Below are 26,998 nucleotides of genomic sequence, written 5' to 3' on the forward strand. Positions count from 1 at the left end.
AGCATGTTCTGTCTCACACGTTCGCATCGGCCAGGATGCTTCGGAACAGTGTCAAAGACAGCACGATTACGCTTCTCCAGTGTCTCCACATCTGGAATGGGCTCTGTATATACGATACTTTGAGATGGTCCCATAATCATAAATCGCACGGGTTGAGATGCGGTGAATGAGCAGCCTTTCCAACTGGACTACCTCGTCCGATCCATCGTCCAGGGAAGACACGATTGAGATGCGTCCGGACGTTAACGGCGAAGTGGGCTGGAGCACCATCGTGTAGCAGCCACATAGCCTTCGAATCATCAGTGGCACTTTTTCCAGCAGGGGAGGCAAAGTCACCCGCAAGAAACACCGACAGTTCCTGCCTGTTAGGCGTCGTGGAAGGAAGACTGGTCCCAAAATACGATCGCCGATTATACCGGCCCACAAATTCCGGCTGTACCAATGCTGATGATTCGCTGTCACTCTACCATGAGGGTTCTGTATACTGTCCCACAGATGACTGTTATCGAAGTTGAAGATACCACTCTGCGTAAAGGAGGCCTCATCTGCGAACAGGATAGACGGCACAAAGCCTGGAATCATGGTTGCCTGGTGTGACAAAACTGCTCCCGATGTGGAAAGTCTGTCGCTAGTAAGCCCTCCACACGCTGTAAGTGATAAGGGTAGTGTAACAATCGTCATGGAGAATGTTCCACACGGTCGTCTGGCTTACCCTGTACTGGCGTGCCAACTGCCTGGTAATGACACGGCAGTCGCCTTCCACTGTGTTAATAAAATTTTCCTCCAAGTCTGGTGTCCGAACATTTTGGGTACGTCCTTAACGATTGCCTGTTCCCTGAAACGACCCTGTCGCAGACAAACCGCTAAACACTGTTGCAAAAATTGAATACTGTGGTTGTTGTCAGTGGGGACAGGTCTCCTGATGCAACCTAGCTGACTGCCGCCCGTAAGTACACCACTGGCCATTAAAATTGCTACACCACGAAGATGACGTGCTACAGACGCGAAATTTAACCGACACGAAGAAGATGCTGTGATATGCAAATGATTGGCTTTTCAGAGCATTCACACAAGGTTGGCGCCGGTGGCGACACCTACAACGTGCTGACATGAGGAAAGTTTCCAACAGATTTCTCATACACAAACAGCAGTTGACCGGCGTTGCCTGGTGAAACGTTGTTGTAATGCCTCATGTAAGGAGGAGAAATGCGTACCATCACGTTTCCGACTTTGATAAAGGTCGGATTGTAGCCTATCGCGATTGTGGTTTACCGTATCCCGACATTGTTGCTCGCGTTGGTCGAGATCCAATGACTGATAGCAGAATATGGAATCGGTGGGTTCAGGAGGGTAATACGGAACGCCGTGCTGGATCCCAACGGCCTCGTATCACTAGCAGTCGAGATGACAGGCATCTTATCCGCATGGCTCTAACGGATTGTGCAGCCACGTCTCGATCCCTGAGTCAACAGATGGGGACGTTTGCAAGACAACAACCATCTGCACGAACTGTTCGACGACGTTTGCAACAGCATGGACTATCAGCTCGGAGACCATGGCTGCAGTTACCCTTGACGCTGCATCACAGACAGGAGCGCCTGCGATAGTATACTCAACGACGAACCTGGGTGCACGAATGGCAAAACGTCGTTTTTTTCGGATGAATCCAGGTTCTGTTTACAGCATCATGATGGTCGCATCCGTGTTTGGCGACATCGCGGTGAACGCTCATTGGAAGCGTGTATTCGTCATCGCCATACTGGCGTATCACCCGGCGTGATGGTATGGGGTGCCATTGGTTACACGTCTCGGTCACCTCTTGTTCGCATTGACGGCACTTTGAACAGTGCATGTTACATTTCAGATGTGTTACGACCCGTGGCTCTACCATTCATTCGATCCCTGCGAAACCCTACATTTCAGCAGGATAATGCATGACCGCATGTTGCAGATACTGTACGGGCCTTTCTGGATGCAGAAAACGATCGACTGCTGCCCTGGCCAGCACATTCTCCAGATCTCTCACCAATTTAAAACGTCTGGTCAATGGTGGCCGAGCAACTTGCTCGTCACAATATGCCAGTCACTACTGTTGATGAACTGTGGTATCGTGTTGAAGCTGCATGGGCAGCTGTACCTGTACACGCCATCCAAGCTCTGTTTGACTCAATGTCCATGCGTATGAAGGCCGTTATTACGGCCAGAGGTGGTCGTTCTGGGTACTGATTTATCAGGATCTATGCACCCAAATTGCGTGAAAATGTAATCACATGTCAGTTCTACTATAATATATTTGTCCAATGAATACCCTTTTATCGTCTGCATTTCTTCTTGGTGTAGCAATTTTAGTGGACAGTAGTGTAAATACCATGTAGGCAAGCTCTCGATTCGAATACGGAACCATTGTGTACAACTCTGTATCATATCCACTACAAGGTGAGTCAACAAGAGAAGAGGATCGGACGTAACATTACCAATTACTATGGCAGGAGAGGGCGCTAGAGCATGACGTATGAGGAACACTACCACCCTCTTGGAGAAACACACACGTGCTCTAACTGTGGCTGCACTGTACAGCGCTTAATAGACTGCAGTCTCTATAACAAAGTATGGTTGAATAAATGGTCTCTAGCATGAAAACCGTGCATTTCCGGACAGAAGTTCAGTAGATCTTTTTTGTTCCGTTTCCTCTTATTGATGAGCCCCTAGAGTTTGTACACGGTGGAAAAACTCATCCTGTATACCGCGCTTGCGTTATTAGCTTTTTATGGGCCTTAGTTAGGTGTTCTTTATTTCTTCGTTAGAAAGCCTAACAAGAGCCGGACAGGCCGGTCTTGTGTACATTTGGTCGGAAACTGCTGTAAAAAGCGGGACAAACGTATCCGCTACTGATGAATGGGATAGGAACGCGTCTCGATCACCTTGCCAAGGAAGACCCAAACATGTACCAATCCAAGAATCGAAGCAAAATGATACTGGATGTTTCCCCAGCAAGAGATTTCGAGTTCACAGAGTTGCAACAGAGCTCCGTTTTCTAAAAGACTGTCTTCTCTTTGGTTATTGTTTTGCTTTCTTTTTATTTCCCAGGAAAGATTTTTTTAAAGTTCCATAAGGCTTATTCTTTCATTCCTTACATGTTCGTAAATATGCAAGTGATGCAAACTTTTTTTCCGAAGTTTAAGTAAGGAAAGAGAAATATGGCACCGTTCTAAACAAATGACAATGTCTTGCACATCCAAGTAAAAGATAGTAATGGGAAGACACGAGATAAAGCTGTCTGTAGTGATAGGCGTCATCCTAACGGCTTTGTCTTACTTCGAACTAACTTATTCAGTCAGTTAGTTATAGGGGGATCCACAGTTTACGGTTATGCAGAATCCGAACACGTCATAGCTTATCATCGTTACCTGTCGGTTGATTGACACCAGCGATATTTCATATCAAGGAAGGAAATGCTCCCAGGATGGAGTCGTAAGACACACTTGCTGCAGATAGGGGAACTCTCATTTTCCTTACAGTACTGTTATTGAGACAAGGGTCCAGCTGCCCATGGAATGCATTCCTTGATGTCACATAAGGGTCTAATTTGCAGGGATAATCCTAGATTTTTATGTAGAATATTTTGCACAGAATCAACCCATTAACAAATACGCAAGTTTTTTTTTGTAAAATGGCTATATGCCTCATCATAAGCAATCACCACAAATATGATTGAAAAAAGAAAGAGTGAAACTGGCTGCCACACCCTGGGCCCTCAAGGGTCATTCATCACACCTTCGACCAGATTTGGGCACATACATGTGGATCTTGTGGGCACCTTCCTTGGACCACTTTTCCCGACTGCCAGAGCCTATCCTGTTTGCACATATGACAGATACGGTGGCGAAAACTATTTTATGTGGTTGGATCACAACGTTTGGTGCACTGCACTGACTGACAAGTGTAGACAGTTTACGGAATCCTTTTTCTAAGAAACCTTACGCCTATGAGGGTGTTCCCACATACGCACCACCATGTATTATCCAGCCAGCAATAGCATGGGGGAAAGGTTCCACCGTATCCTGAAGGCAGCACTAGTGTCTGCTGGCACTACATGGTCAGATGTACTTGCCGCTCATCCTCTTAGGTTTGCAATCGGCGGTCAAAGCAGGCCTGCAGCATCATTCAGTTCAGCTGGTATACGGCGAAGAGCTATGCCTACGAGCAGAACTAATTACTGACAAGCCCTCTGATTTTCTTCCCTCGGCCTTCATCATAGAGTTTGGCCGCCACTTGCAGGACACGGTGGCTCAAATCCAGCCCACTGCACTGCAGCCTCATGGACAGCGTGAGTCTTCGTACACAAGGACCTATACAACATGGCCTTCGTCTGGCTAAGGATGACTCGGTCAAACCATCCCTCGTACCACCACACAGTGGTCCATACAAGATCTTACAGTGAGGACCACACACATTTAAACTTCAACATAACGAGAGGTACAAAATGGTCTCTGTGGAATGATTGAAGCCGGTACACTTGTATCTGGAAGTGACAAAGGACACCAAGCCAGGAACTCCCCCTGCACAACTGATTGCCCCAGGACAATCACCACACCAGTGCTGACTGCCACTCGCATGACACCCCCCCCCACTGCTGGAACAGGCATCGACGACTGCAAGAGCTGGACCTGGACTCACTGTAAAACTCCCGTTCCCCGACAGCCCTGTATTCACGGTTTTTTTTTTTTTTTTTTTTTTTTTTTAAAAAGGCGGCTGACGTAGCAGCACATATAGATAGACACGCAACAGCCCAAAGACAAATGTAATGACTTTGATAGAAGGACTTTGGTTTTATTGTCTTGGCGTGATTCTGCATGCTTGTAATGTCAGACTTTGTAGCGTGGTATTGCGTGACGTAAAGGTATAGAAAGATCAACCAGAGTATATTAATGCACCTACCATACTTCAGCAGACATATCCGTTGTGTAAATCAGACTTTGCTACTGGACACGGTGGAAGATCTGACATTGTGAATCACGCTAAGACGAAAGAAACATCGCATGGGTGTTCAAACTAATGACAAAACTATTCTTCTTAAAAGGAGAAAACCATTTTCTTGCCGTTATCTGTCCAACGGCACTATCCCCATACATGGCGAAAATGTTTATGGCTGCCTTCGCTGCTGTGACCCCTCCAGTGAACACAAAACAGAAGAATATGTCGGAAATGTTCTGATTTCTACACTTGACGCTCATTTTTTTAGCGCCCACAGCTTCAGTCACTATCTCTAAACAACAAAACGACAAAATGTAAACTCAGAGAGCAACAGTGAACTACGAGTACAAATAGAATATGACAATCGATAAATAAACCCATAGCAAGCGTAATACCAACATGCAAAACAAAAAGTCTGCGAATTTGTGCACGGGCTTGGAAGCTCCACTTGTACACTTTGCTCCACAATCTTTGTCTATTTGCTGTTAATGTTTTGTACTGTTAGTAATACAGAGTCATGCTCACTGTTTCATCATGTCAAAACGGAAATGCAATTTTAACAGCAATGTAAAAAGTGAGTGTACTTTTATCGCTGGCAGTGAAGTAATCTGTCGAATGTCCGTTGTGTAAATCAGACTTTGCTACTGGACACGGTGGAAGATATGACATTGTGAATCACGCTAAGACGAAAGAAACATCGCATGGGTGTTCAAACGAAAAATCACCTCTTCATAAAATACTGAATAATGAAAAGTAAGGAGACATTGTATCAGAATAATTGTAAAATGTCATTTGGGATCATTTTGTATTATTTTTACACATCTAGATTCCAGCCATCTTCGGTGCATCACTCGTTGGTGATGTTATTTATCACAGGGTTAGGTTTATTATTTATACTGTTTTAAATTTCTTGTTTATTTATGAACTTATTTCATTTTCTTTTATTTCATTTGATGTGGTAAAGAAGAAATGGCACAGCTTAAGAGACTTTTTCGTAAAAAATACAACAAATTTATATAAAGAAGGAGTGGAGACTGGACTCCTCTAGAGGACATCTCATCATGGCCACACTTCCTAAGTATGCTGTTTTTGCAAGACACTACTTAACACAGAATGCTCTATCGCTTCCACGTAAGTAATATCGCATACTGCTGGTTTTGAGCTAGAAAGCAATTTTGTATCTAATACACCACAGGAAGAAGAACTTGCATGTGGTACATCATACACCATGTGGTACATACTACGCTTCTCAAATGGCTCTGAGCACTATGGGACTTAACTTCTGAGGTCATCAGTCCCATGGAACTTAGAACTACTTAAACCTAACTAACCTAAGGACATCACACACATCCATGCCCGAGGCAGGATTCGAACCTGCGACCGTAGCGGGCGCGCGGTTCCAGACAGTAGCGCCTAGAACCGCTCGGTCACTCCGGCCGGCTACTACGCTTCTCCAACGACCAATCTGTCGTCGTTAGCTGAAGGTTCGTTCCGATAGTATGCGGCCAGCCGATTGTCCTAGGCATCAAGGTTGGAGACGAGAAGCGTAGAAGCACCGTCTAACACGACGGTACGAAATACCAACAGCAAACGCCAACAACGGCGACACACAAGTGATGGCCCATATCTTGCGAAAGAGAAGGAAAAACTGAAATTGTCTGCCAGCACTGCTGCTTTGAAGGAAGATGGCGATTACATGTTCTTGATGGTGCATCAAGTTCTTCTTGATGGAGAACGATGTGATGTGCTTACCAAAGTCCTATGCTGTATCATACTTCCTCAGTTATCAAGCAGAATGTTCTGTGTACACACCTCTCGGGAGCACTGTTTCGTCAGGAGGAATTCCAAGATACAGCCATAAAAATGCTACTCAGACAACCATTACACTGACGCAAGTGAACCGGTCCCAATGCCGAATGCGATCATCCACCTGCCAAATTTCGCAAACAACAGTATATATTCATTCTTTATCTGTTATGTATATAACTACAGCGAGCTCTTCAACATTATATATATTTTTGTAAACCGTTTTGTTATACGCTTTGGGAATATTATTGAAGACTGAAATTGTACAGTATTTTTTCTTCATTTGTGATCATTAATAATGTGTGCAAGTTACCTGCCAGCCCCATTTGGCCGAGCAGTTCGAGGCGCTTCAGTCCGGAACCGCACGACTGCTACGGACGCAGGTTCGAATTCTGTCTCGGGCATGGATGTGTGTGATGTCCTTAGGTTAGTTAGGTTTAAGTAGTTCTAAGTTCTAGAGGACTGATGACCTCAGATGTTAAGTCCCATAGTGCTCAGAGCCATTTTTTGCAAGTTACCTCGGGTCTAGTGCAGCAGGGGATACAACCCGTCGGCTTTGAACAATGACGTCATTCCTTAGTCATAGATCTTAATGTCTTCACTTCGAGGCATAGATAATAAAGCAGTTCTGTGTTCTAATAAGCTTTTGCTGTGATGTTTCAATTTCGTTTTTTTACTGATTGCTTAATAAAGTAGGATCAGTTTATTCTATCTCGTGAGATTTTTTTTTTAAAGCCAAAAGACACTTATCAGCTACTGAAGGCAGCTACAACACTAGAAGAATCGCTTCTCGGCTTTTGACAAGATATTGCTTAATAAAGTAGGATCAGTTTATTCTATCTCGTGAGATTTTTTTTTTAAATAAAAAAAAAAATTGCTTAATAAAGTAGGATCAGTTTATTCTATCTCGTGAGATTTTTTTTTAAAAAATCCAAAAAAAAAAAAAAAAGTTGCTTAATAAAGTAGGATCAGTTTATTCTATCTCGTGAATTTTTTTTTAAAAAAGCCAAAAAACATTTATTAGCTACTGAAGGGAGCTACAACACTAAGAAGAATCGCTTCTTGGTTTTTGACAAAATATTGCTTAATAAAGTAGGATCAGTTTATTCTATCTCGTGAGATTTTTTTTTAAAAAGCCAAAAAAACTCTATTGCTTAATAAAGTAGGATCAGTTCATTCTATCTCGTGAGATTTTTTTTAAAAAAAAAGCCAAAAAAACACTATTGCTTAATACAGTAGGATCAGTTTATTCTATCTCGTGAGATTTTTTTTTAAAAAAGCCAAAAAACACTTATTAGGTACTGAAGGGAGCTGCTTAATAAAGTAGGATCAGTTTATTCTATCTCGTAAGATTTTTTTTTTAAAGTCAAAAAACACTTATTACGTACTGAAGGGAGCTAGAACATAAAGAACAATCGCTTCTCGGCTTTTGACAAGATATTGCTTAATAAAGTAGGATCGGTTTATTCTATCTCGTGAGATTTTTTTTTTAAAAAGTCAAAAAACACTTATGCTTTTGACAAAATCAATGTTTATCTCTCTCGCATTCCTTTGTTTCTCAACATTCTCCTCAGCTCTTTCATCTCTGTAATACATGCTCTCTGGCGACTTGTGACGTCATTGTTCAAAGCCGACGGGTTGTATCCCCTGCTGCACTAGTCCCCCCTGCTGCACTAGTCCCGTTACCTCAAAGCGAAATGTTCCTCAGGTTGTATACTTTCCCAGAAATTCGATCATTTCGTAATTACATGCTGAATAGCTGTAAAGGTGTACTGAAATGTTTCCATGTTCATTCCGTAGTATTTCGAAAATTTTCCCCGTGTTCCTCCACAGTTTTTCATGTAAGTGATGAAGGTGTCCTACCCTGTTTCATTTGTTTAATATGGGACTGACTCAAAATTCCCTTCGCTTTAGTTTGGTTCTTTGTCTCGTTAAGGTACGTATCTTCTGGAAATTAAAAATACTATCCATTTTTCTAATCAGTCAGTTCAGTTGTCTCGCGACTGACTGACTGACTGCCGGCCGGTCGTGTGTCGCATGTTACTCGACTCCAACGGACAAGCTTCTGCAACCTGTCAGTCGGACGAATACGGCTCAAGTGAATGTCCAGGCTGAGAAAGTGACGTCACACGAGTGACGCTACTGGAATTTCCCTCGCAATTCCGGTGACGCCACTCGAGTGGTCGGCGTCGGTCATTTTAGATACCATGAACCTAGTTCATGGGATCACAATCTCGTTTACCGTACGGTCCTGAACAGTTTAAAAATGTTTCATTCCTGGGAATAGGTTCTTTGATGTTTCGTAAACTGATACCCCAAAAATGAGTTGCAATCGCATATCTCATCGTGTGAAGGACGTGAGAAATGTTTGTCGCAATCGGTCAGCTCATCCTGGCATTGCAGTTACTGACCGCTTTGCCTCGCACAATGGAAACGAATACGCCACACCATCTCTTCCACTCTCACCTTCGGCAGCGAGCGGAGAGAGTGGAGGGAAGGTAGGCTGACTACTTTCTCTTTGTGCCTCAGCTAAACTGAATGTAGTACATTCAGTTACGAAGCTACTGCCCCGCATGCGTCTGTGTGCGAACGGTGGTTACCGCCACAATGAGACTAGGTTTTGCGGCCCTTGTAAGTACAAATAACAGTTCCGTAATTAAAGAAATTAAGGCGTTTAAGCTCATTTTAGCTTGATAGTTTTGCTTATGTTTAAAAAAATATGCAGAGATTGTGTGTTGCGGGTGCACTGAGGACTTGGCGAGGTTTTACCGTCAGCCATCCAGCGCGAAGAAATGACATCTTTAGTGCGTGTTTGGATGAATGACTGGTCGCTAGTGAAGAGTCAAGACAAAGTCATTGTACAAGTTAAACGGTCTCACGAAATAATACCAAAAATTCGCTTGACAAATACTAATGACAGGCGATAATGCAGAAGGGTGTGACAGTAGTGTGCCGTAATTAGAGGCCTATTGGAGTAGTTTAATATGGTAGCTATTAACACGAAATTTGCTTAGTACATGACATTGTAGTATAACACATGATGCTTAGATATACAGAAATATAGTATCTGGCGTGTAATATGGTATCAAAATAACTCGAAAATTGTATGATGCCCTTTTAAAATGACACGGCACAAAGTACGTAAGGATTATCGAGGTACCGGTAAATAATAAGTTAATCACAATTACATCGGCAGCCTTATAAACCATTTGCAGTGTCTCACAATGTATTTATTCGCTCTTAAAATAATGTTGAAGGTACCAGATACGCTCCAAAAGCAGAGCATTTGACGTGCTGGTAATTACACAATTATCTCAGGTTAGTAACTTTCAGAGAGTGTACTTGACTGACAGTTTATAAATAAATTGTCATTGACAAAGAGCTATGTAATGTAGCATACAACAGCAGATAATAACAGCCACAACCCACTAGCTGTCATACACGTTTCACATCACTGATTGTTCATCTTCATGCTCAGATCAGTGAAATGTTGTCTATAATATAAAAGACTTTTAATTATTGTTGTAGTAGAAGATATATTTTTATGTAAGGAAGATACAGAAGTAGCAAAAATCGATCATTTGTGGCTTCTGTTGTAAAATGAATGTAATAAGATGTTTGCACTTACTGTTAAAACCTTTTCAATTTTATTTGCTAAAGGCAGACTCTGCAGCATCTTTAACATGTGTTAAATTTGTTACACAGCATGAAGATGCAGTTTCAACTAAAGGAAATTTAGAATAGACTTTGTCTTGACAGAAACTCATTTCATACACACTGAAAACAAAAATGAATGAATATGGTTGTGGACCAAGTAGCTACCTGAACTAAATATTGACCATAAACAGCTGGTGTGTTGCTCTGACTGAAACCTGCACTGCATACCCCAGGAGACCACCATTTATTTTGTTTGACAGATGAGATGCGAGACAGATTCATAGTCGCCTTTGAAAGTAAGCCAAATGCTTATCACTGAGGTGTGCTGCTCAACACAAAATAAATAAGACTGCTGGCATTGCTAAGGAACTGTTTGTTGCAGCGCATTAATGTTTTTCAATGTCGAAATTGTGTTGTGACATTTTCATCAAAATCAATCAACTCAGCAGCAGTGGACAAAGATTACTTCCTTTCTCCTGACTCAAATAGTAACCTGTGTCCTTCTAATGCTGCACTACAAAGCCCTGTTTAAATGATTATCATAAACAATAATTGTAAAAAGAGAGCTCCATCAAACCAGTCTAAGGACTGAAAACGACAACAACAACAATTGTAAAAACAAAAAAAAAGAACAGGCAAATAGGAGATAAGAAAAAGATGAGGCACACACACACGCACACACACACACAGATATATATATAGGTGGGGGGGGGGGGGAGGTGCACTAGATATACTAGATATGGAATGACAAGATTTCAGATGAGTGGTACACAGCATTGGACTCTTAATTGCTTACCCATAAAAACAAATGGCAGGCAGGCAATAAGCCAGGGATGAGAGTTGAACATGGTACAGAAATAAAAAGCAGATAAAAAGAAAGATAAAGGTAGTCATAAATTTATATGGAAACAAAGTTGGAAATTCCTGGATGGAGCAATACATAAAATAAGGCAAAGGCAACCAATCACCTATAGTAATTTGAGCACTATCTCTTTTCCCAGCAATAGTACACACATCCACATACAGAGACACCCAAATGCATGTTCTTGTGGCCATGGCAAGACTGATTATTGATACTCGATTATTGAAAGCAGTAGCCTTGCTGTGGCCACGGGAGTATCATTTGGATAGTTGTGTGTGTAAATGTGTGTACTGTTGCTGGAGAAAGAGCTAGTGCCAGAAAGGAAGTGTGAATCCTGTTTTCTGTTATGTTACTGTGCTCCACACATTGATCTGCTATAGGTGAGTGGTTCCCTTTCCCTTACTTTATGTATGAGAAATCGAAGCTAGTACTAGTTGGTGAATGAAGGGGGTGTGGGGAATCAAGAGGGATTGGGGGGGGGGGGGGGAGGGTTGGGAAAAAAAAACATAAAGCAAAAATAAATATAAATCTGTTGAAGAGGTCTGTAATAAGGAAAATCAAGAGTAACTGGCTTCAGTTATGACAGAAAAACTTAGTCAAGAGCATTCTAGAGGCTCAGTTCTCATGTATAGCTTTAGGATGTAGTAGTGCTTGGAAAGAGAACTTAAACAGTTCAAGTGATGAGATAGATGTTCAGCCGTTCTGGTATTATGTTCCAGGCTAGTCATTGCCTTTTAGAACTAGGTAGTAGTCAAGTCAGTATTGATTGCTAGATAGGACTGAAATGACGTTTAGGAAACAATATGCGTACATTCACAAGTCTTCCTCACTTGTTCCCCCAAAATCTGAAAATACTCTTCCCCAAACAGTTTGTTTGTGTTATACCAACAATATGGCTTATTGTGTCGATGAATGAGGTGCATTAGGCAGGTTTTATAATGAGCTCTCATTAAGCGTGATAACATAGTTTCTGTTGCTACTGAGCCTGCCATATTTTTTACCAAGTTTAGATGTAGATATAAAGTTATTCCAGCAGGTGTCAGACAGATTTTGGCATTTTTATATGTGACTTAAGACAGCAAAAGCCTTTCTTTAAAAGCTAGTTAATAAATTCAGGTTCTGGACTGTCCTGGATCAGAAATAAAGTATTCTTCTTATGTTTTATTGGTATCATCCAATGTCCTATTACTGAACTTCATCTAGAATGCAATGCCAGGAACATGTGTCATTTTCATGGTATTTGGATATCTCTTACCACTGTCAAACTTTGTAACTTTAGAGGTAGGATTTGACCCTACAAAATGCATTTGAGCCACAGCATCCATCTGAAACTGTGATAGTATTTTCTTCCATTCCCTTTGGCATCACATATTTGCAGCTTTATTTTCTTTGCTTTCGCTTTTGTCACATTTATTGCTAATTTATTGTGTACTTTCTTCCCTTTCTAACTTCATTCATGGTCCTATTCTCTACATATTACATATTTAATTAGCATAGATAATGTATAACTGCTGAGAGGTGTCTTTCTTGTATGTTTTAATGCTACTGGTATCATTAAAGAGCAATGTAAAACGATTTATAGGATATTTAACTTTTTTTTAATTTGAAATTAATGTTTTTTACTTGATCATACCTTTTTCAGGTTGCTGTCCTTTCTCTGACACTGTTTACTCTGGTGGAAACAACTCTGCAACCGAGGGCACCGAATTTTCAATATTTTGAGAGGTATTACAGATTTCTTTCCTTCCTAACACATACAGTTCACATAAATTTCTTCTGCTCTTAATGTTGTTGTCCATGTGCTACTCAATGAAACATGTGACAGACAGGCACACTGTAATTTGTACATTCAATATTAAACAGGAAACATTTTGTGATGCTCTTGAACCAGCTTTTGTTTTCTTAGGCCATTGTCAGATGACAACTGTATGTAGCAAACACAGATAAAATGATGTGTGACTTTCACTGATATTATTTATCCTACAGAAAATACAAAAATGATGAAATGTGGAATGTTTACATAGGAAAGCATAATGATTTTTATGTCAAGCGAAAATAGTTACATTAACTGTAAATCAGTAAACATATGACACAGAATGCCAGCTTACTATTAAATGACCAAACTCTTATTTCTTTTTTCCCTTCTGTTACATTAAGTTTTGGTTAAAAGTACTAGACTAAAATTGTAAGTTCAGCTTTTAATTTTCTCCGACATTGCTTACTGTGGTGGAAACAACTCTGCAAGTTTTGCAGGAGAACTTCTGTGAAGTTTGGAAGGTAGGAGCTGAGGTACTGATGGAAGTAAAGCTGTGAGGATGGGTTGTGAGCCATGCTCAGTTGGTAGAGCACTTGCCCGCAAAAGGCAAAAGTACCAAGTTTGAGTCTCAGTCCAGCACACAGTTTAATCTCCCAAGAAGTTTCATATCAGTGCACACTCCACTGCAGAGTGAAAATTTCACCCTGGGAACTCTGCAATCTGTTGTTAAATATATCTCCACAAGAAAAGTTTCATCTTTTAGTTAATGTAACTATTTCTGCATGACATGAAAATGTAATACTTTCCTTTGTAAACACACTACATGTCATCACATTTTTATCTTTAATGTGCACTGTGCCAGCTGAATGCACAAAGCAGGAACTGCAGTTCAGTAGGTGGAGTGTGTTCGACAGCAGCAAGGCCATGGGCATGAGGGATGTTAGTGTATAATGAGGTGGCATCAACAGTGAAGAATGGGGATAAGCGAGAATTCCTATGCCTATCCCAGAAACTGTGCCCTAAATCCATCTCCCTCCTAACCCCAATGACCTGCCTTATACACACATTCTATATGCTTCCCAAAGTCCACAAATTAACAATCCTGGATGTCTCACTGTAGCCAACTACTGTGCTCCCACTGAAAGAATCTCTACTCTTGTCAACAAGCACTTACAACCAATTGCCTGAAGCATACCCTGTCATGACAAAGGATGTCCATTGCCGACTCTATCCTTGTCCCATTACTACCTGGATCCCTACTCCATGGATCCACTGATGATGTCACCTCTCTATACAACAACATCCCACACACTCATGGCCTCATGTCTATTGTGGTGTATTTTTCCCTCTTCTCCTGCAGATGTATATTTTGTAAGGTTTGTGGTGGGTCATATACCTGCACTAGCAGGAAGTTGCGCCCCATGCCGATATAACTGGGCAATATTTTGCCAGCCCTATACACTGCCAGATGACAATAGTATTATCTTTATCCTCTCTTCTCAGAGTAGTTGTTTGGTGGTCCGGATCCTTCTGTGCCACCTCCCTGTCCATCTAACTATGGTGAAGATTCCTGGAATGCTTCCGCAAGTTCTCTCTACTGCTCTACTAAATAAATAGCCACACTTCTCACAAACAGGGGTATATTTTGCCCAACATTTTCACTATTTCTTTTAACAACACAACAAATAATTGCTATGGTAATACCACTGCCTTGAGTACATTCAAAAACATCCATACATGGCTACTTTAGGACCTGAGAGAGCAAACCAGATAAATGACTACTGCTGTTCAATTGTTCATTACACCCTTGTTGGTGTGTCATTTACTCCATGGCTCTCGGATTTAGGCATTTGGTGCACCATGGCACAAATGACTCCTGGATGACCAGTGGCTGTAATAGCATTTTTTTATTGGTTCTCTTCTTGCCAGCTCCACCACTGCTCCACATTCACTGCATACAAGAAAGGAAAACACAGTTTCCCTTTCCCACTACATATATTCTTATTCAATTTATTCACGAGCATCTCTTGTCGACAGCTTTCCAGTGGTGTGTTGGCATGTTTACAAATATCTCAAAACACTACACTGTCATACACTACCCATTCCGACTCCAATCTCACTACCTCATTTCATATACACCTTACCAATTACATCCCCACACACAACAAATTTTCCTTTGAAGGGAAAGTACATAAACAAATCTGCAGCACAGGCTTTAGGTACTCGTATGGCACCCTCCTATGCCAACCTCTTTATGGGCCATGTAGAGGAAACCTTCCTAGCCTCCAAAAACCACAAATCCCTTGTCTGATTCAGATTCGTTGATGATACACAAAAAAATTGCTCCCAATTAGCCTGGCCTCCCATGGATGGGGTATCTGCAGTGGTGAAAATTCCCTTGCCCAGCATGCTGAAGGTCTTACAAAGGCATTCACATACAGACACTACCCCCAATACCTAGTCCACCAACAGATTTTCTGCACCATACTTCACACACCCCTAATCCTCCCACCACCTCCAAGAACCTGCTAGAAAGGAGTCTCTCTCATCGTCCAATACAAGACCAGACTGGAACAACTAAATCACGTCCTTCGCCAGGACTCTGATTCTCTATCACATGCCCACAAATGAAGAATGTCATACCCATGGTCGTTCCTGTCCCTCCTAAACTGTTATTCTGCTGCTCTCCCAATCTACACAACATTCTGGTCCATCCATATGCCACTTGCACTCCCAGTCCCTCGTCACAGGGAGCATATCCCTGTGGAAGATCCAGGTGCATGACCTGCCCAGTTCTTCTTCCTAGTACACCGTATTTTAGTCCTGTCACTGGCTTATCGTATCCCATCAAAGGCAAGGCCGTCTGTGAAAGCAGCCATGCCATATACCAGAACTGCTGCAATTTCTGCACAGCGTTTTACATGATCATAAACACAAACCAGCTGTCCATCAGAATGAATGGCCACCATCAGACTGTAGAGAAGAACAGAATTGACCACCTAGCGGAGGAGCTGTTGAGCATAACATCATTTTTGAAGTCAATGGCTGATTCACAGTCCTTGCCTTGTGAATCCTTCCATAATGCTCCTGGCCTCAATATCAGCTAGCTCGTTGCTCTACACCTCTACCCAAAAGTCTCCTCTTCCTCCATTCTGTCGTCCCTCCCAATCCACAACTCAACTTCATCATCATGGTGCAATGCATAAAGGCACCAGCTCTGGCACCCACCTGTTGTTTTCCTAGTCCATGCACCTGCAGTTTCTCCCTCTCACATCCCTATACCACACACCTGCTCCCTCCTTCTGAACATTTCTACTATTTGGCAAGTGCTCTCCTTTACTTCTAAATTATTTGTTGATAACTGTATAAGTAACTCATCATTTTATCTGTGTTTGCAAAGGCGTCGCTATGTTTGATACAGTGATTCTCTGCTTATCATGTCTTCGGGCTTTGTCTGTACCTGGATGGGTGAGCACTTGGGAACACTGGCTGCTGTTGGCTCAGGGACATGTAGGTCACTGAAGTGGCATCCAATTGAATGACTTGCTCTAGGCTGCTGAGCAATATGGCATTATTACATTTAGTAGTCATTTGATGATGACCTAAGAAGTTGAAAGACAGTTCATAACCAAATAAATATAACTTTGCAGAACATCAGGAAATGTTTCCTACATAAAATTGTTACCATGTTCTGCCAAGAACTGACAGAAAATTCAGCAATGGTATGCATTCAAATTAACAAGAACACACAAACAAAGGGACCTACAAAAAGTGACAAAAGAGAGGTACAAAGTAAGAATAAAATGTTTAGCTCACAATTTTAAAATAGAAGGTTTCCTGAGAAACATCTTTGTATATTTTCACAGCTGTACTTTTCTTTATAAAACAACTGATTTTGGTCTGTTTAGGGCGGTCTTCACGAGGTTATATAAGGGGTAATTAGACAAAGCATCATACATAAACTTCTTTTACAAATGTGAACTGTTCCGTGGTATTACAACCGTAAAACCTGATTGAATTACACCCATGTTGTCCGATCTGCACACCTGCTATTGTAGTCATCCTTACTGTGCGTGCAGTCGTGAAAGAGTCACCATGTCAAGGTTTCTTCTATGGGAAGTAAAGAGATGAATGGGGAATCTGCTAAAAAAGTAGAAATATACTGATAACAGTGAAACTAGAAAAGGGCTTTGTGACAATATATAATGACAATGAGAGAGAGGAACTGTAAAAGATCAAAGGCTAACAAGAATATAATTTGGGCTCCAAAAACTACATGGCTGGAAGCAAGTACATGACCAGACCAGATTTCGTACCCTTTGTAAATATTAGAGTCACAGACAGGCACAACAGACTGCTAAACAAGTAAGTTTTCAGCCAAAAAGCCTCCTTTTGAAGTGGGCAACACACACTCACTTTCACGCAAACACTACTCACACACAAATACACATCTGCTGTCACTGGTTGTCTTGGCCAGGCTGCTAGTAACTGTGCATGGTGAGAGAAGCAATATGGATGGTGGTATTAAGGAGGAAGTTGGGGGAGGCTGGACAGGACAGCAGGGTAGCAATGGAGGACGGTAAAGTACTGCTTGTGGGAGCATACAGGAACATAGTGAGGAGAGGATAGGGCAGCTAGGAACAGTCAGGAGGTTAGACGAAGCGGGAGGGGGGAGGGCAGAGTGGAGGGTTGGTAGGGAGGGAGAGTGCAGTGGAAAAGGAGAGAAGTAAAAACACTGTGATTGAGTTAGTGTAATAGAAGGGTGCGTGGAGCTGTAATGGGAACAGGGAAGGGGATAAGTGAATAAAAGATAGTGACTAACCAAGGTTGAGGCCAGAGAGTTTACAGGAATATCGGATATACTGCAGGCCAGAAGAGCTTCTGAAGCTGTCGTTGACGTGAAGAACGTTCTGTTGAGCAGCATGCTTAGCAACTGGATGGTCCAGCCGTTTCTTGCCACAGTTTGTCAGTGGCCACTCATGTGGACATGCCAACATAGAATGCAGCACAGTGGTTGCAGCTTAGCTTGGAAATTACATGACTGCTTTCACAGGTAGATATGCCTTTGATGGGACAGGTTGTGCTTGTGACAGAATGGAGTAGGTGGTGGTGGGAGAATGTGTGAGATAAGTCTTGCATCTAGGTCTGTTATAGGGATATGAGCCATAAGCAAGGCGTGGGGAACAAGGGTGAAGTAAGGATGGACAAGGATATTGTGTAGGGTCAGTGGGTGGTGGAATACCATTGAGGAAGGGGTGAGAAGGATAGTGGATTGGACATACCTCTTTTCAGCACAGTATGAAAGGTAGTTGAAACCTTGGCAGAGAATGTGATTCAGTTGCTCCAGTCCTGGGTGGTACTGAGTCATGAGGGGAATCGTCCTTTGTGGCCAGATGGTGGAACTTTGGGAGGCGGTGGATGTCTGGAGAGATAAGGCATGGGAGCTCTGTTTCTGTACAAGGTTGGTAAGGTATTTTCAATCTGTGAAGGCCTCAGTGAGACTCATGTATATTTTGAGACGGACTGCTTGCCACTACGGATGCAGTCTCCCTGCAATATATTCTAAGTTTCCGTGACCCCTCAACTTTCATTTGTCACTGTCCTTCACCCACCTAGCCCCTTCCCTGTTCCCACTTCAGCACTACACAGGCCTTTATTACACCAACTCAACCACAGTGTTTTTACTTCCCTCCTTTTCACTCCACTATCCCCCCACCTTTCATCTAACCTCCCGACTGTACCTAGCTGTCGTACCGTCTCCCCGCCACATCACTGTATGCTCCCACAAGCAGCAATTTACCGGCCCTGCTATCCCTCCTCCTCCCCGCCCCAACCTCCTCATCCCCACCTCCCAGATTGCTTCTCCCATCAAGTGCAGCCGCTTGCAGTCTGGCCATGGCAGCCAGAGAAAGTGCTCACTTGTATGTGAGATGTGTTGGCATGAATGTGGGTGTGTGTTGTCTACTTCAGAAGAAGGCCTGTTGGCTGAAAACTTACTTGTTTAGCAGTCTTTTTGTTGTGCCTGTCTGCGACTCAACATCTACTGTTTGTAAATCTAAGCTTTTTGTTTACTCTGCTCTCACATACAGAGTAATATACATTCATAATCAACATAATATTATGATGTAAATGCTCTGTACTTCTTGATTGTGTGACTTAAAGAGAAATGTGTTTGTGGAACAACTCAGAACATTGCAAAACATCCATAATTCTTGTCCATAATATTGAATGGTCATCACTTGTGTGTTCATTGAAGTTTATGCTGCTTTTCTAAAAGAATAAGAATTTATTACTCTGGAACAGTACTGGGAGGTTGTGCTGTATCCTTATTATATTTTTGAATTAAATCTGAGGCCAGTTTAGTAAAACTTATGTAAAAGGATAACACTGACCACAAAATTCATATGCTATCCTCACATTATAGCTCCCACCCATGAAATGAGTTCTATGAGCACAAGAGTTATCTCCCACAAAATGAAAACAGTTGTCAATGACATCACAGATTAATATATTGAAGGCTCTTGTCTCTGTATATTCAAATGGTAGAAAAGTGATTCAAATGTCACAAACATCCATATATCTGCCAATGCTGATTTCTGTCCATACCAGCTGTTTAGCACCATAATACTGATATATTTCACAAACGAATTTGGGGCAATTTTAAATTCCACAGTCTCTACTGTTGATGAAACAGCTTTGCTTTTATATCTAAGATTGCAGGTCCTCTTGCCAGAATTCACAGATAAAACCTTCTTTGATTATAACATATGTGACTCTCAAAGTGTAAAGCATCTTTGGGCATAGATGATAATTAGAAAATCTCTAAGAATTTCCATGTGACAGTATTCCTGCTCACATTATGACCACTGAAGATTACAGTAATGCTGGTTGTAAGGTTACACACTAAACTGCAACTTCTCTGGCTACAAAGCAAGTCTGTTGAATGTGTTTCCTTTGTGAACTGTAGTTGATGGGAGGGACACAATGAGACAACATACTTAGAGACTGCTTTCACAAAGATCATTGTTGACCATTTGGGTGGTTGTTTTGTCTACTGTTGTTGTTTGCAAGCTTCGTTGCAGTTAAATAAAACTTTGCTGCCCATTCCGATTGGCTGTAAGAGAGAGGTAATTATGATGTCTGGCCTGGCCTTCATCTTTCTGAAAGGACTCCTTTGTTTGAAAGCCAATCCATAATGAAAAACACACTTTAAGGCATTCTAATGGCATTTCATAACTCTCGGTGAAAATAATCAGTTTCTATCCTTTCTGTTACTTCCAGAGAAACATAATGTTATGAGTTCCTGTGACTGAGAGATTGAACCACCTTAACTCAAAAAACTGAGCACTGGCACGGAAGATCAATTACTCTTAGGGCTTAGACATGTCCACAGTTCCTCACTTTTACATCTACATCCATCCTATCCAAGCCACTTTACGTTGTGTAGCAGAGGGTAATTTTAATACTGCAGTCACTTCATCCTTTCCCAGTTCCATTCCCAAAAGGTGTGCAGGCAGTAACATGCTGCCTGTTTCTTTAGACCTGTTTGGGCCAGCTTAATGATATTTTTCTCCTTTTCCTGTAGTAACAATGAGAGATTCTAATGAAAGCTGCCAGAGGTGCAACACTAGAAATTACAATGTACCAGTATGGGAAGCATAGGAGATCCAGCACTAAACTTGACAGATATTTTAAGGTAATTTAAACCAAGCACACCAATAGGAATTTGGAAGTTAAATCCAATGTTGTTAAAACCTGACATGAGCCATGACTTACAGCTAGCTGCATCTCAGTTCATTCAGCACTGCACTGCCAGTAGAGCCTCCTCCACATCACACATGAGCTCCACAGCAAGCATACATAGCCCACACACATTCATTAATTAATTTGCACATTAGAATCTGTGAATCTCATCATGAAGGGCAGTCTTCAGTGATGTGTTAAGAGTCAAGTTACACATCTGCAAGCAGAAGTAGCCACATTAGGCTACTTCTGTTAAGTACACTAACAAGATATTATGACTAGTGCTACTCTACTCGCACCGGTAATTATGGGAAATACTTCTAGGTGTGTGTGCAGTATAAGAACAGCTATTTTGAAAAACAAGCCACTGAACCCTGTCTTTAACTAATATGCTGCCATTTTTATCTAACACTTCAAGCAAATCATTTATGTAGCTTCACACGGAGCATATCCTATATACTAGCAATGTCAAGATATGTTTAATACAAACATTAGCTTTATTTGAAATTTATACAACCAAGACCGAATATTTGTATCAACTATAGCAGGAGTAGTTAATAAGGTATTCTTCAAACAATGGAAACTCCAGGTAGGAATATCAACAATATAGGAAAAGACAGATTGCTATTTACTGTAAAGAAGACATGTCAAGTTCCAGACAGGTACAATTAAAAGACACTTACATAAATAAAGCTTTCGGCCACAGCCTTCATCAGTAAAACACAAACACACACACACACACACACACACACACACACACACACACACACACACACACACACCAGCTCCAGCATCTGGGGCTGGAATCTCATGGCGAGGTGGAAAGAATTCGGCAAACATTTGAGAGGAGTTCACAAAAGTCTACTGGACACATAACAGAGAACTGGCAGCACCTCATACGACAGTTGTCAAGTGTTGAGGTGTCGTTTGGTCTATAAACCATACAGGTTGCAATTAGTGCAAGCTCTTTGGGTTGGTGATAAAAGGAAACAGGTTAACTTCAACAGTGCTCTGGTAGAGGACTGGAAGACAATACAAATTTACCATAGTTAATTTTCAGAGATGAAGCAACATTTCATGTCAGCAGTAAAGTAAACCAACATAACATATGCATATGGGGACTCCAGAACCCTCATGACATTAATGAGCATGAAAGACACTCAAGTAAAGAAACATTTTTTGTGCTATTTCTCGCAAAAAAGTATATGGTCCCTTCTTTTCTCTTTCTCTCTCTCTCTCTTTTTTTTTAAAAAATGAAAAGACAGTGACTGGAACCAGCTGTCTTCAAATGCTGCAGAATTGGCTTTTTCCACAACTTCAGTAGGACTCCAATCATTTCATTTTCCAACAGGATGGAGCTCCACCACATTGGAACAACAACAGATATCAGTTTCTTAATGATACTCTGCCTGCTGGATAGGGCACACTTTTCCCAAGACATTGTCATGCATTCTTGGACTCCTAGATCATCACATGTGACCCCATGCAATTTTTTCTTGTGAAGGAAAGTGTGTTCGTCTCTCCCTTCACCTCGTGACATAGAAGAAGTGAAGAACAGATTAACAGCCACCATAACTTCTCTAAAAGCAGACACATTAAGTAAAGTTTATGACGAATTTAGCTATTGCCTAAACGTTGTTCATGCTGCGGCTGGTGGACATGCAAAACATTTATAACAGCATAGCTGAAACATTTTGCAATTCATCCCATGTTTGTATATATATATATATATATTTTTAATAGGTTGTTCTTTTTGAAACACCTTGTACTTTAACCATTAAAGGCAGTCATAAATATTTCAGGGCTTATACACTGCGCTGGTCAAAGTTCTGTGATGGTGGTGTTGAAAACTGCTTACTTGTGATAGCTTCTCAATACCCAGTTTAGCAAGTGAATTTCAGTAGATACCCCATCTGTTAACTGATTATCATCAACTAATTCCTTTTTAAAGAAAGTTCAAAAAACGAGTGTTAATATTGAACTTTGCATTTGCAGCAGGAAATCAATAAATTAAAATTCCACTGTTATATTTATGTGAAAATTTAGTGGTAAAAAAAATGAAAATAAAGTTTGCACTAGGCAAATGAGCCATAAGGAATTATATTTTCTTTGCTGGCCTCTATATGGCAGGCAGCTATAATTGAGACCGATGTCTGACCGACAAGCAGTACCTCAGATGACACATGCCTTAGACACTTGTAGTTTTAGCTGGAGTCTTGGAGGACAGCCTGGTATGGCTGTGACTATTGACAGTACCATCCAACAGTAGACAGACACATACCTGCTCCCTGCCTAGTCCAAAACTCAAAAGCGACTGGCTAAAAATTGTTCTGTGACACTAGCTCCACCATGACTCTGCCTCACTTTTAACTATGTCATTCCTTTGCATATAATTTGTCATTGAAGTTTAAATAGTTTTGATTATCAAAATGTTAACATTGGTTAAAATTTTAAATTTGTGTCCCAGTGTTATGCACTCCTGGAAATTGAAATAAGAACACCGTGAATTCATTGTCCCAGGAAGGGGAAACTTTATTGACACATTCCTGGGGTCAGATACATCACATGATCACACTGACAGAACCACAGGCACATAGACACAGGCAACAGAGCATGCACAATGTCGGCACTAGTACAGTGTATATCCACCTTTCGCAGCAATGCAGGCTGCTATTCTATCATGGAGACGATCGTAGAGATGCTGGATGTAGTCCTGTGGAACGGCTTGCCATGCCATTTCCACCTGGCGCCTCAGTTGGACCAGCGTTCGTGCTGGACGTGCAGACCGCGTGAGACGACGCTTCATCCAGTCCCAAACATGCTCAATGGGGGACAGATCCGGAGATCTTGCTGGCCAGGGTAGTTGACTTACACCTTCTAGAGCACGTTGGGTGGCACGGGATACATGCGGACGTGCATTGTCCTGTTGGAACAGCAAGTTCCCTTGTCGGTCTAGGAATGGTGGAACGATGGGTTCGATGACGGTTTGGATGTACCGTGCACTATTCAGTGTCCCCTCGACGATCACCAGTGGTGTACGGCCAGTGTAGGAGATCGCTCCCCACACCATGATGCCGGGTGTTGGCCCTGTGTGCCTCGGTCGTATGCAGTCCTGATTGTGGCGCTCACCTGCACGGCGCCAAACATGCATACGACCATCATTGGCACCAAGGCAGAAGCGACTCTCATCGCTGAAGACGACACGTCTCCATTCGTCCCTCCATTCACGCCTGTCGCGACACCACTGGAGGCGGGCTGCACGATGTTGGGGCGTGAGCGGAAGACGGCCTAACGGTGTGTGGGACCGTAGCCCAGCTTCATGGAGATGGTTGCGAATGGTCCTCGCCGATACCCCAGGAGCAACAGTGTCCCTAATTTGCTGGGAATTGGCGGTGCGGTCCCCTACGGCACTGCGTAGGATCCTACGGTCTTGGCGTGCATCCGTGCATCGCTGCGGTCCGGTCCCAGGTCGACGGGCACGTGCACCTTCCGCCGACCACTGGCGACAACGTCGATGTACTGTGGAGACCTCACGCCCCACGTGTTGAGCAATTCGGCGGTACGTCCACCCGGCCTCCCGCATGCCCACTATACGCCCTCGCTCAAAGTCCGTCAACTGCACATACGGTTCACGTCCACGCTGTCGCGGCATGCTACCAGTGTTAAAGACTGCGATGGAGCTCCGTATGCCACGGCAAACTGGCTGACACTGACGGCGGCGGTGCACAAATGCTGCGCAGCTAGCGCCATTCGACGGCCAACACCACGGTTCCTGGTGTGTCCGCTGTGCCGTGCGTGTGATCATTGCTTGTACAGCCCTCTCGCAGTGTCCGGAGCAAGTATGGTGGGTCTGACACACCGGTGTCAATGTGTTCTTTTTTCCATTTCCAGGAGTGTATTTCTTTATGGGTCAAGTGAGGCTCTCCTGACTATATCTTTGTGTTGAGTGTAAAATTTCAAAAGCATCCATGTTGTGTAATACAATCTAATTAAAATTTTTATATTCATGTCTGACAATAAAACTGCACACACACTGTTGGACCTCAGTTTATTACTCATGTAGATGCCAAGGATTTCACACATGGAGCCTCATTCAGTGTGTGTCCATTAATCTCTACTTCCGGTATCTGCAAGTTATTTTTGTGTGTTTGGAAATGCATACTACAGGTATTTGTAAGATTAATGGTTGAGCTGATTTCTATGAATCAGTTGTAATCCTGTTATTCCCTTCACTTTGTCTGCTATAGACATGTTTATATTTATGACACCAGAAAACGTCACAGTTTTTGAAGAGTTCTCAAATTCCTAAAGCTGTTAATTTGTATAGGTAATTAATGTAATGGAAATTACTTTTTCCTGCATATTACATACCTTTTTTTTTATTTTCAGGCCAAAGTATCGATACCCATATTATGATGAACAAGGAAGAGGACGTCTTTTGTATGGATATGGAGGGTCAGACTTGTATCAGTATAAAGCCTATTCCCCACTTGAAGGAATTCATTAATTTATGCTACAGATTATATCAATAATGCAAGAAATAAGTTGTGTGTTTAAGACAGATAATAGGCGTTGTGTTAAACCCATCATCAGTAGTTTCTTTTCAAAAGTGTACTGTAGTTTGCTGCACATACAGTAATACTGCAATCCAGGACAACTCTAAAGAGACACGATTCTCCATTATGCGTGTGCAACTGTCAGCATTGTTTCTGCCATGTGGACCTGAATTTTGTTCTGTATATGTAAATTACAAGCATTTCTTGCACAATTCTTACTAGACAAATCAAAATAATTGTACTCTGTCCACAAGCTTTCATGTTGCATCAATATTATTTTTTATGTTCACTTTACAGCTATGTTAAATTACTAGTCAGAATATAACTAGAAAAAAAATTGACATAATTTTGTATACAATATATTACAGATTGAGACACAAACTGTGTATCTTTTGAAACTACTGTTACCTAATGGTCACTTCTTCATACTAACATATTTGTAAGCAACATTGTAAGGTGATTTTCAGTGCTTGTAGATGGTACTGTTCAGTTCCAAGTTGACTAAGGATTGCAAATTCCATTAGCAACCAAGAAATCAGTGAAGCAATAACTTTTAACTGAATATTAAAGACTAACATAATAATACAACACTTCAGTATGTTATCACTCCATTCTGTTGTGAAGAGTCATTCAAAACATATGCTGCTCAGTTTTTGCCAAACCCAGTATTATTGTAAGTAGTAGCTAGACCATTTACCTGGCTCAGAATAACAAAGTGATTGCCCAGTTAATTGTTTACAAAACAGTAATGATAGCAGCAATCAGAGAATGAGCTTAGACATGCTTTCTATTTTGTTAACCGGGTTGATTCATTTTCATTTTTGGATTTTTTTCTCATGGCATGTTGCTTTTACACGAAGGAATATCCTAAACACAAACCTAATACACCCCATCAACGAGCAGCATGTGCATGTGTTTAGAATAGAAAGGCCGAGTCATTGCTGCCGCAATGATATTGTGAGTGAAGACAAATATGAACCAACAGCACCATATGCTCCCATATTCAGCTGTCAATCACTTTCTTGTTCTGATCAAGGTACACAGTAATTTTCACAATAGAAACAATTTATTTCTTGTACTGAAACCTAATAAAAATAAGAATGAATTTTGTATACATTTCTGTACAAAAGTTTTATGGAATTTGACTGAATTCTGAAGAAATTTTCTTCTTCCATTAAAAGAATAAAAGATCAAAAGAGAGCCATACATTATCTTAGTTGTGCCTTTGAGATTTTAAGGATACAGTGATTCGATTTAGAGAAATAACTCTCTAGAGTGATGTAGACCTAAGAAAACAGTTCTGTGATGAGCTAAGGTGGGGCCAGAAAGAGAAAATTTTGCATCTGCATCAGTATACCAGGTGAGCTGATGAACTGATTGCCTAGGAGGGGCTTTCACCTTGCCCCCCCCCCCCCCCTCTTCTCCCTCTCCCTTCCTCCGACCTGGTGCTTTGTACGCGGTCTGTGCTCAGGCAGAGGCGCTTGTCCACACACGTCTCACCAACACTTCACTGTCCACAGTTTGTGCCCAGGTACACATGCTCGCTGCGTCTCTGCTGTTGGTCTGCCTGTCCCAGAAGTCAGTTCATTCTGGGGTATCTCCTTCCTCTTCTTAATCAAACTAAGTGTGTGTTCCCAGGCCTTA

General features: G+C 41.8%; 1 protein-coding gene across 1 annotated transcript; it reads left to right on the forward strand.

Annotated features, from left to right (window-relative positions):
• Window positions 1-8,913: 8,913 nt before the first annotated feature.
• LOC124615278 lies at window positions 8,914-26,554 on the forward strand. The gene is made up of 3 exons (XM_047143033.1): window positions 8,914-9,278; window positions 12,942-13,024; window positions 25,188-26,554. The coding sequence occupies exons 1-3, from the start codon at window positions 9,102-9,104 to the stop codon at window positions 25,303-25,305; spliced, it is 378 nt and encodes a 125-aa protein (XP_046998989.1). The 5' UTR covers window positions 8,914-9,101; the 3' UTR covers window positions 25,306-26,554.
• The last annotated feature ends 444 nt before the right edge of the window (window positions 26,555-26,998 follow it).

The sequence above is a fragment of the Schistocerca americana genome, chromosome 5, assembly GCF_021461395.2.
Source record: "Schistocerca americana isolate TAMUIC-IGC-003095 chromosome 5, iqSchAmer2.1, whole genome shotgun sequence".
Taxonomy (NCBI): Eukaryota; Metazoa; Arthropoda; class Insecta; order Orthoptera; family Acrididae; genus Schistocerca; species Schistocerca americana.